This window comes from Maylandia zebra, linkage group LG15 (genome assembly GCF_041146795.1).
Source record: "Maylandia zebra isolate NMK-2024a linkage group LG15, Mzebra_GT3a, whole genome shotgun sequence".
NCBI lineage: Eukaryota > Metazoa > Chordata > Actinopteri > Cichliformes > Cichlidae > Maylandia > Maylandia zebra.
The window spans coordinates 31986235-31999633 of NC_135181.1; the positions used below are offsets into that span (position 1 = coordinate 31986235).

The following is a 13399-nucleotide window of genomic DNA, read 5'->3' on the forward strand; positions in this document are numbered from 1 at the left end:
ATATCACGATGGTTACTTGGACTATCAGCAGGGAATTCATCTGATGTTCCCATTGCTAATAATCCCTCTCTGTCAGAGCTGTCAGAGCCTAGGTCTCTTTCACATCAGGCCAAACTAACTGCTTTCAAACGGAGCATCCTTTGACCTCCCAGCATGGTCACTAAAAGGTGTCCCTACTTCAGCCAGCATTGTTATGCAGGGAACACTCCGTCCTCTTTAAAAGTGCTTTCAAACGCATTCGATTGAAGGGTACATTTTTACACCTTACCATCTGCAGTGAATAGGAATGATTGGACCATCAACATGTTCCCGAAATATTATGGTTAGCCAGTGATGAGTAACCATGCTGCAACTTTAATTATGTCAGACCAAAATCCAGATGATCGATGATAGGGAGCCGAAATTAGGATAATGAGATGGAATAAAAGATTCCAGTTACCATTTAACCTTTAAACATCAATAAGGTGCTCAGCAGTGTGATTTGATTTAGATGCTGATGATTTCATTTGTTTTTTGTGGGCTTTTTTGGCATACCATTCATTCAACTTGAGTTTCTGAAGTTATTGTTGGCACTACCTCTAAACCACATTATTCTCCCCTAAATCTGTAGAGTATTCTAACTCCACCACTATGTGGTTTATCTGTGGTCTTGTGTATGCTAAGCAGTTGCAAAAAACAGAAACAGGAAAATCATCTGATAAGTTAGTCTATGGAGAAGTGACTTGGCAGCAGCTGGTGAAACTGACTCCTATGGTGGACCAGAGGTGGTGCTGTCCACGCCACACCAGGGACTGCGTCTGCAGTGAGTTTTGTTGTAAGATGGAGGCGCTGTAGAAAGTACTACAGCAGGGCAAGTCTGTAGGCAGTTGCAACATTACAACATTGGGCAGCTGACGATGTCATCAGCTGGGGTCGCATGAAATTAGGCAAAATTCAAATTGTGAACTTTTCTCAGGGAGAGGCAGACATTGTCCACCAGGAGAGGACACAGCCAGGAGCAAGTGGCAGAAGGCTGATGGAAAAACAGATCGGCAGAAATTGGGGCCCTCTTTCAGTGACCCGCGTACTATTCTCAATCGATGCAACCATTTTTTGTGCAGCCAGATGCCAGATTTAACCAAGAAGACAACTTGACCAGAAGGTTTAGCTCTGACCTTCAAGGAGAATTCCACTATATTTTTAAAAAAGGCTCCTATCTCATTCTAACTAGTATGTTGACATCTGGTAAAAACTAACTTACCCACAGATATTCATAAACAGCTAACTGTTTATAGGGATCAGATTGATCTTAGTTTGTTTAGTTACAAACAGACAAAATAACACATGAAGACCTATGAGTTGTACTGAGTGATATGTTGAAGACTGTTAGTTAAGTACAGAGGGGAAAAAGTCAGACAAGTCAACCAATCAAATACTTAAGATTTGTCTAAAAAGTCCAAATTAAGAATAGACTGAGAATAGACTGATGGAGAGTCCATATAAATTGGCTTTGGTTGTAAGTTTGTAAAAATAAGAATGTCATACTAACATCAGAATAACATTCCTTCAGCTGAGCTTAGCACTGACAGGCTGTTTCTGATGAGCTTACTCTTTGGACTTTAAGTCCAACTTAACTTTTTCAAGTTGCTGCATTAAAAAAATCAGTGGAGATCAATGTTGTCCCTACTGCTGATAAAAAAGAATTCGACTCAGGGAAGGGACATATAAATGAAAAGAGAATGCATCCCCTCCAGCCAATCACACCTCAGATTATATATCACTATTCTCTGACACAGCCTACAAACAATATTCAATAAATGTGTGATTTGAGCTCAGCATTGTGATGACTTTGGCCACAGTAAAGCAATAGCTAGAGCCAACATTTATCTTAATGTGCAGTAATCCGATTTCAGATTAATGATTTGTATCAATAACAAGTAATCGACATATTTCTGATAATTTGCAAACATCAGCTCTTAAAAGCTGGTTTCTCTTTATCTGCTAATGTGTAACGGCACTCGCTTTTATCTCTGTTACGGGAGTCACAACATAAAGTAGAGTTAATCTTGATTATGTCATACCTCGTTAGTGTCGAACCAAACTGTGTCTGGTTATTTGTTCCCAGGCTGCTGACGATGAAGTGTTAAAAAGCCTTTGGTGTAATAACAAGGCTGCCCTGTAAATATTTGTTTCTGCAGTGATGAAAAGGGAGACTGAATAGACCCACATATTGTGTTAAAGGCATCAGTTACTGCCAATGTGTGAAACACTTGACATGCTGGAGAATAGAGTCAGCTGAACTGTACTTTAAAGTATATGTCACATTGATTCCTAAGATTTCAAGGATGAAAAAATAACTTTACCCATGTGTAAATGCTTTTATTTAGCATTAGTTGGTGCACAAAGTTAAAAAAAAAAAAAGTCCATCCATCCATCCGCTTATCCTTTTCAGGGTCGCGGGGGGCGCTGGAGCCTATCCCAGCTGTCATAGGGCGAAAGGCGGGGTACACCCTGGACAGGTCGCCAGTCTGTCGCAGGGCTAACACACAGAGACAGACAACCATTCACATTCACACCTAGTGACAATTTGGATTTTCCAATTAACCTATCCCCACAAGCTCATGTCTTTGGACGGTGGGAGGAAGCCGGAGTACCCGGAGGGAACCCACGCAAACACGGGGAGAACATGCAAACTCCACACAGAAAGACCCCGGCCTGATGGCGGAATTGAACTCAGGACCTTCTTGCTGTGAGGCAACAGTGCTAACCACCGTGCCACCGTGCTGCCCTGTCTTCTGTGGAATCAGGAAAATACTTTTTCCCTTCAGACAACATTAGAATATCCAGTTAAAAAAAAAGAAAAACCTGCTGTAAACTTTTAAACACTGCTAAACACCAACAATCTCTTGCATTTCAACACAGATGGTGCCGTAGGCGTTAAGATACACAAGCACATCTTGAAAATGGCAGTAATTAATATATGAGTTTTTAGGATTGCTATGGTCCATGAGGCAAGCATAGAGGCAGATAAAGACGCTTATGTAATGAACTACCTCCACTCTGCTCTTTGCATCAGATTCAAAGTTAGATAGTGGAATGAAAGAAGAGGATATTAGAAATGCAATGTCTAATGTATTCATAAGATGATTCAAATTCAGAGCATGGTGGTGACTGGCTTCTGGTTCAGTTACCTTCTCAGAAGGTGTTCAGGGTCACTAACACATTTTCTAATATTGCAAAATAAATGCACAAATGCTTTTCAAAATGGTCTCTTTAAGACTGGCATGACAATTATACAATTTTCCACTGTGCTAAGCAGCACAGGTAGGCTAAAAGTGTGAGAGTGGCTGGCTGGTTTGAGTCTCCATGACATCAAGTCAGTCATTAATGGCTGTCACACAGTGCCGCCTGACTGATTCGCGGGGGAGGCAGACAGAGCCCGAGGAACATGTTTTTTTCCTTTAGAATTAACGTTCAACTGTGGTCTGGATTCATATCCCTGAGAAATGCAGAATGACTTCTTTTATCATTCAGAAAATCACCCTGGTGGAATGATTACCTTTAGCCCATGGAACATCACATTTGCTAATACTGTTCACTGATCTCATGATCTCTCAGGAAACATAAGGCCCCAGCTCTCTGTCACCCATGAAAGGGTAAAGGAGGAGGTGGGCTTGACCTGAGCAATTGCTAATACATCCACAGGCCAACAGGGCTAAATGGGGCAGATCTAGTGCCTGAGCTCACATCACATACTGGAGGGAGAAGAAGCTGTGAGGGAAAGTAGCTCATCATGCTTTATGTTAACTTTGTAGATCAGGCAGTATTACTGCCTTTGCATGAGAATAACAGCTCTCATACAAGTACACAGTTGAAGAAGAGAAGAATGCTTTGTCTCTCAGCAAGAACTGTATATTTTAAAAACTTAAGCACATGTTTGATATTTTGGTTACATATTACATATTTTGTACCCTCGGACAAGAGCCTGGTTTGCATAACCAAAACCATTATAAAGCTGCATAAGGAAAAGTGCATTTTAGAGAATATCCCTTTAGAAGAGGGAAAGTAAATAACATCTGATATTAAGAGAGGCCCAGTCTATCCTTGGAACAAATCTGAGTTTTGCACACGGTTGAACTATCCCAGGGGTCGACAACCTTCAACATCAAAAGAGCCATTTTAGCTCCTCCTACCAAACGATGGACGAAAAAGATCCACACAAATGGGTGTTGATGATGGATGTAACTAGGACAGGAATTAATGCGCAGAGTGTATGTATTAATAAGGTCATTTGTGGTTAACCCTAACCCGAGTCACATGTGACTCTTTATAGGTGATATCCTTTGCAGGCAACCAATTAGATCCAGCTTGTCACCATTTTCCTGACCTTTCCTGACCTTTTGACATTTCATAAGTCCAACCAACTTGTAGAATACGAGTGAAGAAACTCTGCAATAGCACATCTGTTCAAGTGAAGTTGTGTAATAAACACTGGGAATTAAGGGATTCCAATTTATTTTTAGTTTACCTCAAAAGGATATCTCAGGATATTCAAAGCACAGAGTTTAAACATTTAAGACACCCGGTCTCTGTGGTGTAACTAGTCTATCATGGGAGTTATTAGGTCTGACGTCTTTGGACAGAGGTTTAGGGAATAACAACCTTTTAACATTCTTTTCAAAAGAATAACATTCTTTTGCCTCTCCAATTTTTATCACTGTAGAGTGATGGATGTATTATCATCCAACAAAAAGTTTTCTCTATATTTGGAAGCCATACAGCAGCATGCCACCTGCAATACAGTCATGGATCATTGCTCATTTTCCAGTTTATTTCTCCAAATTGCATTTTTTCTTTGTTATTGATTGCATTTAAACATAAAAGTAAAACAAAAGTCACAGATAGTGTTACATTTCAAAATATCATAGAAAGAAATAAGCGCTATTAGAGGCACTTGAAATATGTCAAAAATAAAGACTTAAAACACTTGGGGATGAATCAAACAGGCAAGAAACATAGTTTTAGACCTATACACCTGAACCAGAATTGGAATGGGGGGAGAGAAAGCAGCCAAGGCAGCAGTAACTGCTTGTTGTGACTTGTAAGAGAGAGCTCAGTCATCCCTTTGACTGGCTAACTGTGCTGAGAAAAGACACATTGTTTCTCTGTTTTGGGTGGATTATGAGGGAACATGTCACAACAGCAGGTTTTTGACAAGGTCTCGGGTGTTTGCTGTCTTGTGCATTACTGTTAGGAGCGCTGATGAGGCCTAATGAGGTTTTAATCCACCAAGAGTCATTAGTGGCAGGTCATCTTAAAACAATCTAAGGTCAGACTGTATTAAAGGTAGAGAGGTTCAACTCCCATGGGGTCACTGAGCATGACAGAGACACTTAGCAGCTTCTGTTTGTTCACAGGAAGAGACTGTCTCTACTGGGTTTACGCATTTTTTATATATTACAAACAGCCAAAAGGCAAGGCAGTTGTTGTTTTTCGTTACATTTGTACATAAATAAAAAATTAAGTCAATAAGTACATTTCAGTTTGTATCTTTGTTCTTCATTCATACACTTTTCCTTCATTTCAAAGCTTGTTGCTGATCTAAAGACCAGGCAAAGAAATCCAACCACAGCTTTTGACAGGTGGCTTTTACCTTACAGTTCAAATCTTCCCCAGGGCAGCTTTCTCAAACTTGAAAAGATGTGTTAATTAATATGTTTTGCCCCTAGAGGAGTGTGAGTCATCAAGATTTTACCGTATGTTTACAGAAAGGATTTTGGGGCTGTTTAGAGTGCAGATTTGCAGAAAGCATATTTTTTGAAAGCATCATCTCCTCCGGGTGAAGCTTGCTAATCCAAAAAGCTTGCCCTCTTTTTTCCTCACTGGGGTCTTTATGAAAAGTGCTGTAAAATTACGGTGATTATAATCAAAATGATGATAATGATGTACTGTAAAGGTAATGGAAGCTGTAGGAGAAGCTGCAAACACAGCTGCTGAGCTAGAAGACGTTCGGCGTTACAGAAAACTTTGTTCAAAAGCTGATTCTACTGCAGTTTAATACCAGACAAGGAAAAGGTGAAGTGGTCAGCGTGTGTTGATACATCTTGCACAGCATATTTTACCCATCAACAGATCTAATGAAATGACGGTTCCAAAACCTGACCCAAACCCTTTCGGTTTTTTATGCTACATTTCAGCTGACTGGTTTGAGCTATGGTTTTATGAATTTTAAACCTGAAGGACAATAGCTGTAGATGAGGCCACAGCATTACTATATAGAAAGAGCAGGAGTACAGCAAATACACGGCCCAAAAGTTAGCTTAAAATCTGTCTACATATGTGTGTATCATTTATCCTTTGTTACTGGCATGAACAACTGAAAAAATCTCTGTGCACTGTTTAGCAAAACTAAATGTAGCAGCAGTAAGTGACAGCCAGACACTTAAAATAAGTCATGCAAAGAGCCCGAGATAATTGGTGTGCATATGACTGGTGTCAGGAGGTTACAGGTACACCCCTCTCCCTCTGAGAGGCTTTCTGAACAGCTCTGTCATGAGGGATAGTAAGTGTCTGCTTGTTCCACTAGAAATGTTGGGAGTAATTGAACTAAACTGTCATTCACAAGCTACAAATCGTGGTTTTCTCCTGGCTGGAATAATGCCACCTTCTGCTGTTGGTGGTGTAATTGAAATTTTGATCATGAGGTGTAAACATTTAGAAGCGTCCATGTGAATATTCATCATGTACAGAGGGCCTGCGAGTGTTGGTGGAGGAGCTGGTGCGGCTCATTTGCGGCTGGCCTTATGCCTGTGCATGCTGAGAGGGTTTGCCCTGCACTTATTGACATGTTCTTCTCTAAACAGCTCCGTCCCAGGTCAGCGAGGTCATCAAAGAGAGAGTGCAGCAGCACAGCGTCCACCTCTCCTGGCAGGAGCCCCAGCAACCCAACGGTGTCATCACAGAATATGAGATCAAATATTATGAAAAAGTAAGTTTGCGCTACATTTGTTTGTCTGTGTCTCTTCCCGAAGCACCATTTCTTTTTTTTGCCCACTCCAACTCATTTTGCATTCTGTTTGCACGTGGCTGTGAGTGGAATGCACAAGATTCTGCAAGTACCTTCTTTGTCTCATAATTGCAATAATGAATGAGATGCTCATAAGATTTTAATCAGGCTATAGTCCTTCACAGCCACCCCCACACACATGTTAGCACACGCGCAATCCATGGCTGCTGCTCTGCTAGAATTAGTAATCTGTTACTGTTATCTCCTTTCCCGTTCTGCATAGATTATGCTACTGTTTCACTGTGTTTCAAGTCTGAGCGCATCAGCTTTTTGCTGCGAGGTTTAACGAAGCGAATTTAACCCAGCAAATCAAAGGCAGAGTAGCAGAGCGCTGATGTCAGTCCTGCTGGCCGCAGTCTCTTGTGTACACTGACGAATCAGTCTTCTGTGTCACGTACTATGGCTGTGGTCTGCCCAGCTGTAAAAGTGGAAAGTTGGAAGAAATGACCGCACCCGTAACAGAGCCTGGCATTCCATTTGGGCTTTTGCTGAGCAAAACATTTACAGATCAACAGCAAAGCACACAGCGCGTGCAGCCTGTGAATCCAAATGTATTCCTTGATGGAAAAGATATTTTCAGATGCCTTTATGTTCTCCTCGAGGCATGCTGCCTAATGGTAGATAATGATTTCAGTTAGAACTTTTTGTCTTCTAGAATCTACAATCAGAAAAATGTGATGTTCACCATTTTCGTGACATAAATTCTGAAAGTCGTAACAAAGGCCAGGCTAAAACTACAGTGATATAACTCAGTCACTGATTATTCTTATTAATAAGCTTCATTTGCCTTAACTTTGTCATTTTAAAAAGTTGTGACTCACGTAAATTTGAATGTAAATGTCATCAGCAGTAATGTGAAAGCATTTCAAAATGCTAATAAAGACAACTTATACTATATAAAATGGGTAAAATTACCTTTTTCTTTCCTGTGCAGGATCAGAAGGACCGGATTTACTCTACTGTGAGGTCAAAGTCCACATCAGCTACGGTGAACAACCTAAAGCCCAGCACAGCCTATGTGTTCCAGATTAGGGCTTTCACAGAAGCAGGATATGGCACCTTTGGGCCTAGACTAGAGATAACCACCAAGGAAGAGGCCACAGGTAGGGCTTAGTGTTTCTGTCACCATGCTTTACAGTTTTATGCATTGTTGTACCGTAATAATCATTGCAAGTAGAAATAAAGGCTGTCCTCTATAACTTCCTTAGATTTCACCATATTCCTGAAGTATTAATGCTGACCATATTTCACTTTTTGCGATACTCAAGTGTAGCAATTTAGAGTACCTGACTTTAAAACTTAGAATAAAACTTTCTGGCAGTTGATAACTTTTTTTTCTAGTTGGTAAGACTGCCCATTGCTTAATCAAGTCATCACAAGGACTAACACTCCAAGGCAGTGAATCTTTATAGAGTCTATGACCTAATTTATGTAAGCGGCCTAGTCATGGTCTTGTCCTGGTATTTTATGTACTGAAACAAATATAATGCTTGGACTTTTTTCCTGCCTGGGTCCCCAATCTTTGTTTATGATTGTTTATGTCGTAGTTAGTTAGTTAGTACATTAATCGGGGGGTGCACATCACGTTAAGTTGTGGTGGAGTTTGCGATTATGATAAAGCTATGGTGAAGTTTTCACCCTGAAGGATAAATCCTCACTATAAGACTACACCAATATTTTGGAGACAAGTAAACATGACTTTTTTCCTTTTGGAAACAATTTAAATCATAGGTGTCAAACTCTGGCCCGCGGGCCAAATTTGGCCCACAGACTAATTACATTTGGCCCATGAAGCCATACCAAATTACTATTAGAGCTGGCCTACTGGTATTATACAGCTAATATATATATTGTTTAGTATTAAGCTTTGCTTGTTCCATATTCAGTTTTTCAGCAAAACGTGTTTGAGTCCATAAGAAAAGATTCATTCTTATATCTGGAGGAATAAATATATTTCAATAAATATTAATGTTAGCCTGCGACTTTGTTCCAGTTTTGAATTTTGGCCCACTGTGTATTTGAGTTTGACACCCCTGATTTAAATAGTTGGTGATGTTTGTATCACTGGCTATTTTTCCCTGATTGCCAAGAGTTGGAAGAGCAATTATACAATAAAAAACACAAAAACTACATATTCTGATAGCATAGATTTAGCTTTAGGGCCCTCACCAATGAGGACTCTCATCTTCTCTGTGTTACTTTAGCAACATTTATAGGGTGATATAAGAATGTGATAAATGGCAATTAGGTTTGCACAATTTATTACTTTATTTTAGATCAAAATGAACCACATAGGGTGCCACAGTAGCTCACCTGGTTGATTAGGTGACCTACATACCAACAATTACTGCAGAGGCCTGGGTTTAAGCATGTGTCAGTCACCCACATTCTTTCTCTGTCAGCCCTCCTTTCCTGTATAACAAAGGTAAAAAAAAAATCAAATATTAAAAATAATTAATTAATAAATTTACACTTAATTGTGGTTAAGCATCGATCCATGTGGGCGGAAGCAGTATGTGGTTTAGTTAGGCGCAGCAGTATGACTCCAGTTTAACTGATGCTGGGCCACAGCAGTGCACTAACTGTAAACAAAAGATAGATTTTCAGTCTGAAGTGAAGGCGCTACGGAAGTGTGTGAAACCTGCATTCTCTCTAACGGCCAACAGGGGGCAACTCCTGTCTTTTTGTTTTCGTAATGTTATACAGATTGTATGGAATTCTATAGTAAAAATGACCCCCAGCACCCTTTAATCTCTAGTTTCATGGTGAGTTTATGATTTTCTCTGATTAAGTCTGAGATCCCTATTAGAGTCAAAAAAGATGTTTTGGGTGTGTCGAACAAACCTATTTCAAAACACCTAATGACGAAAATATTCAGCGTGAGCTTTATAAGATGGGACTCTGTGGCTGTAACACAGTTTTCCCCACTCAAATATTTAGGCACAACTTGTTAATATTTCCTTCTACTGTAGTAATAGCCCAGGGAAATTAGTTGCTTTCAAGCAATGCAAACACAAATTGCTTTGACTTTATGCTGACAACACATCGTGGGAAAAATCGCTAAGCACAACGACAAACTGCTGTAGTGTCGAGAGGATAAACACATTACATTAGCTCAGCCCTGAGTTTTAAAGTGTGTTATTGAAAGTCTGGCGTTATACAATTTTGTGAAAGACGTACACGAGGTAAGGTCGCAATCCCTTCTGTTGACATAGAAACATTGCCGGGTTACTGTTAATGCCCTTTTTTTTTTTTTTGTGATATTTATAAATTTACTATAATATTAAAGAACAAATGATATGCTTTTTAAACAGCAGCAGCAATAGTTTGGAAGTTATTAGCGGTTATGAATTTGAATAAATCTTTAATGAAGGAGTTGTTACGGAATAACACAATAAATGGATATTGGATCTTTAACGTGTTTTCCGAAATTAAGCAGGCACACTGCTCTTTCTGTAACTGCCAAAGGGATTTTCTTGGCAACCCAAAATGTTGGAGTATGTAAATATTTATTTTATTTTTTTTAGCATTAATAAAGCTTGAATTGTTTCTTCTTTTTTTTTTTCCTTTTTGTTTTCTTTTTTTTAAAAAGTACCCAAAAACAAAGTTTCAGTTTTTTCCGCATTTAATCCTCTGCTTGCATTAATTTCTCTTTAGTTTTGAGATCTACCATCCAGCCTGTTCACCCAAAATTACACCCTTGCCCATTTTACATCCAACATTTCTGCATAAAAGGACACGTTAATTACTCATAACCACATGCCGAGTGTGTCCTGTATCAAGGTTAGAAGTTTGCAGTCTAGGCATGGTTGTGATAATGTCCTTGACCGAGACAGTGAACCACAGCTTCCAGAGGAAAACCTGCAAGTGTGTAATATGACAGTAAAATTCTTCTCCAAATAGATGATTGCTAATATTGATTTTTGATTGGACAAAAGGCACATGACAGATTTTTTTATAGCTTCCACTTTTTTCCTGATACTGCATTTCTCAGTATTTACACAGTGCGGACCCACTTGATCTGAAATGCACAAGTATCCTCTTTTTACGATTGCACTCACCAGTTTGTCAGTGCAAACTGTCTGAGCACAGTGAGAGCTGTGCATGGGAAACAATTCAACCTGAATGTGTCTTTGTTTGAGATGAAGGGCATCGCTGTCGCCGTCTGGGACTATTAAGCCCACTTTCTGAAACAGTAGAGCCGTGTGTATAAGGACAGCTCAAAAATAGAAACGTCCCTCTTCCACTCTCTCAGAGGTTAGGAAAAGGGTGGGGGGTGGGGCACGTTATCAATCTCCATGCTACTCAATGGGCTCAATTACCAAATGTCCTGCAGATTGTAGTCTGATGTGCTGAAGTTCACTCAAAGTGTTTCCGTTTTTCTTTGGTGTGTGTGTCCATTTCATCAGCTGCAATCGTCTCTAGTGAGCAGAACCCCGTCATCATCATTGCAGTGGTGGCCGTGGCGGGGACCATCATACTGGTGTTCATGGTGTTTGGCTTCATCATCGGGAGAAGGTACGCTCTCGCGGGCCCCATTGACTCTCCGCTCCTGTGAGTCTGCGCTTGTCAATTAGCTTTTCTGTCACTCACAAGACCTCCACGCCAGTGGAGTCGTCACTCACTCACGCACGCACACACAGTGCACACGCATACACACACATCCACCCGTCATCTTGTGGCATGCTGTGCTAATGGGCTATGAGGCATCATTTTTCTTTTTTTTCCACTCTAAACAAAATTTAAGCTATTTTTTGCAGTACCATTATGAAACAAGCACTCAACAATGAGAAAGCTTTGGCTCTGCATTCCTGTGTGTGAGTGTATGAAAAATCCTGAGGGCAAAATGAAGTATGGTGCTGATGTTTTTTTCCACCATCACAAAGCACCCAGTCCACTGTCATTATCACCATTCCCTCACACATTTTATCTGTTTTCATCTATACAAGTGGAATTTCATCCATGATTCATGATGGATTCATCAGAATCGGAGCATTCTAATCCAAGGTGGGCTTTTTGTGTCAAAAAAAAAGTGGCTCAGCGCTCACAGGTAGAATCAGCATGATTTTACATGACATTAATAAAGTGAGCTCTGACTGTGGTAACATCACCCTTTCTGTGTGCATCACATTAGTGATGCAAATGAATTAAACCGTTAAATGATATTCATGAGAGCATCCCCCATTGCTTGCAAAACTAAAGGTTTCTTTTTAAAATATTTTTTTAATTATTATAACTTTGTTGGTCATACTATTAAGTACTAATGAAGTTAGTTAGTTCATACATCTTCAGTCGAGTCATATGTCATTATTTTAACTATATACAATATATGAAAACATACCGATGAGTAAGTCACATTGTTAGAAATATGTGTTTTACAAGATACAGAGCATAATTATTTTTTCCTTTTGCTTGTATAAGAAAAAGCATAAAAAATAAAATAAATACATAAATAATCGCTGCTTCAGGTCACTGTATAAAACACCATCTTCAGAGTTGTGTCTTTGCCACATGCTACCTAAAATATCATTATAGAGTTGTTGCAATTAATGAATTATTTAAATTTTGAACTATTTGAGGAGCAGATAGTAACATAGGTCCCTACCTCCAAGTCTCTGAAACTTGATTTAAAAGGTACCAATGTTTATGTGTTGGAGCTGTAACTGTTGTTTTGGAAACTGTGTTGATTTTTTTAGTAGTTGCCTGAAATGCAGCCTGACCGCTAGGCCTAAGAGGTTTGCTGTTAAATGCTAATTCAATTCAATTCAATTCAATTTTATTTATACAGCGCCAAATCACAACAACAGTCGCCTCAAGCGATCATATGACCCCCAATGAGCAAGCCCTTTGGCGGCAGTGGGAAGGAAAAACTCCCTTTTAACAGGAAGAAACCTCCGGCAGAAGCAGGCTCAGAGAGGGGCAGCTATCTGCCGTGCCCAGTTAGGGAGAGAGAAGGAAGGCAGGATAAAAGACATGATGTGGATGTGGAATGTTAAGTAGTGAAGTCTCCACAGGATTCTGCTGAACATGGCATGTGCACAACATAAATTGGTACTTTTACTTTGGGATGTTCTGTGTAAGCTCCTTCAATATCTCTTGTCTCAAAAAAGCAACAAACAATACAAGCTTTATGAGACTGCTAAGGCTCAGAATGTCCCATCAACATATGTCCTACTATGTATGTGTGACAAATAATTTCCACTTAAACCTACTCACAACATACATAACGTGAATAAGACCATCTAACACCATTTCTGAGTAGCATACTCCATTTCTGGATAAAGCATGTCAAAAAGATCAGAAGTCTTCCTTGAATTTGGAGACGGACGAACCAAAATACTTCACTTTAGACAG

At 39.7% G+C, this 13399-nt stretch overlaps 1 protein-coding gene across 2 annotated transcripts in view; it reads left to right on the forward strand.

Annotated features, from left to right (window-relative positions):
* Positions 1-13399, forward strand: part of epha7 (eph receptor A7) — an 85827-nt gene that overhangs the window by 54597 nt on the left and 17831 nt on the right. The window contains exons 6-8 of one of the 2 annotated variants that reach the window (XM_012923283.5): positions 6843-6967; positions 7980-8148; positions 11455-11599. In XM_012923283.5, the coding sequence (XP_012778737.3) occupies positions 6843-6967; positions 7980-8148; positions 11455-11599 (439 nt within the window). The remainder of the gene's footprint in view (positions 1-6842; positions 6968-7979; positions 8149-11454; positions 11600-13399) is intronic. The other variant, XM_004566204.5, reaches the window with a different exon arrangement.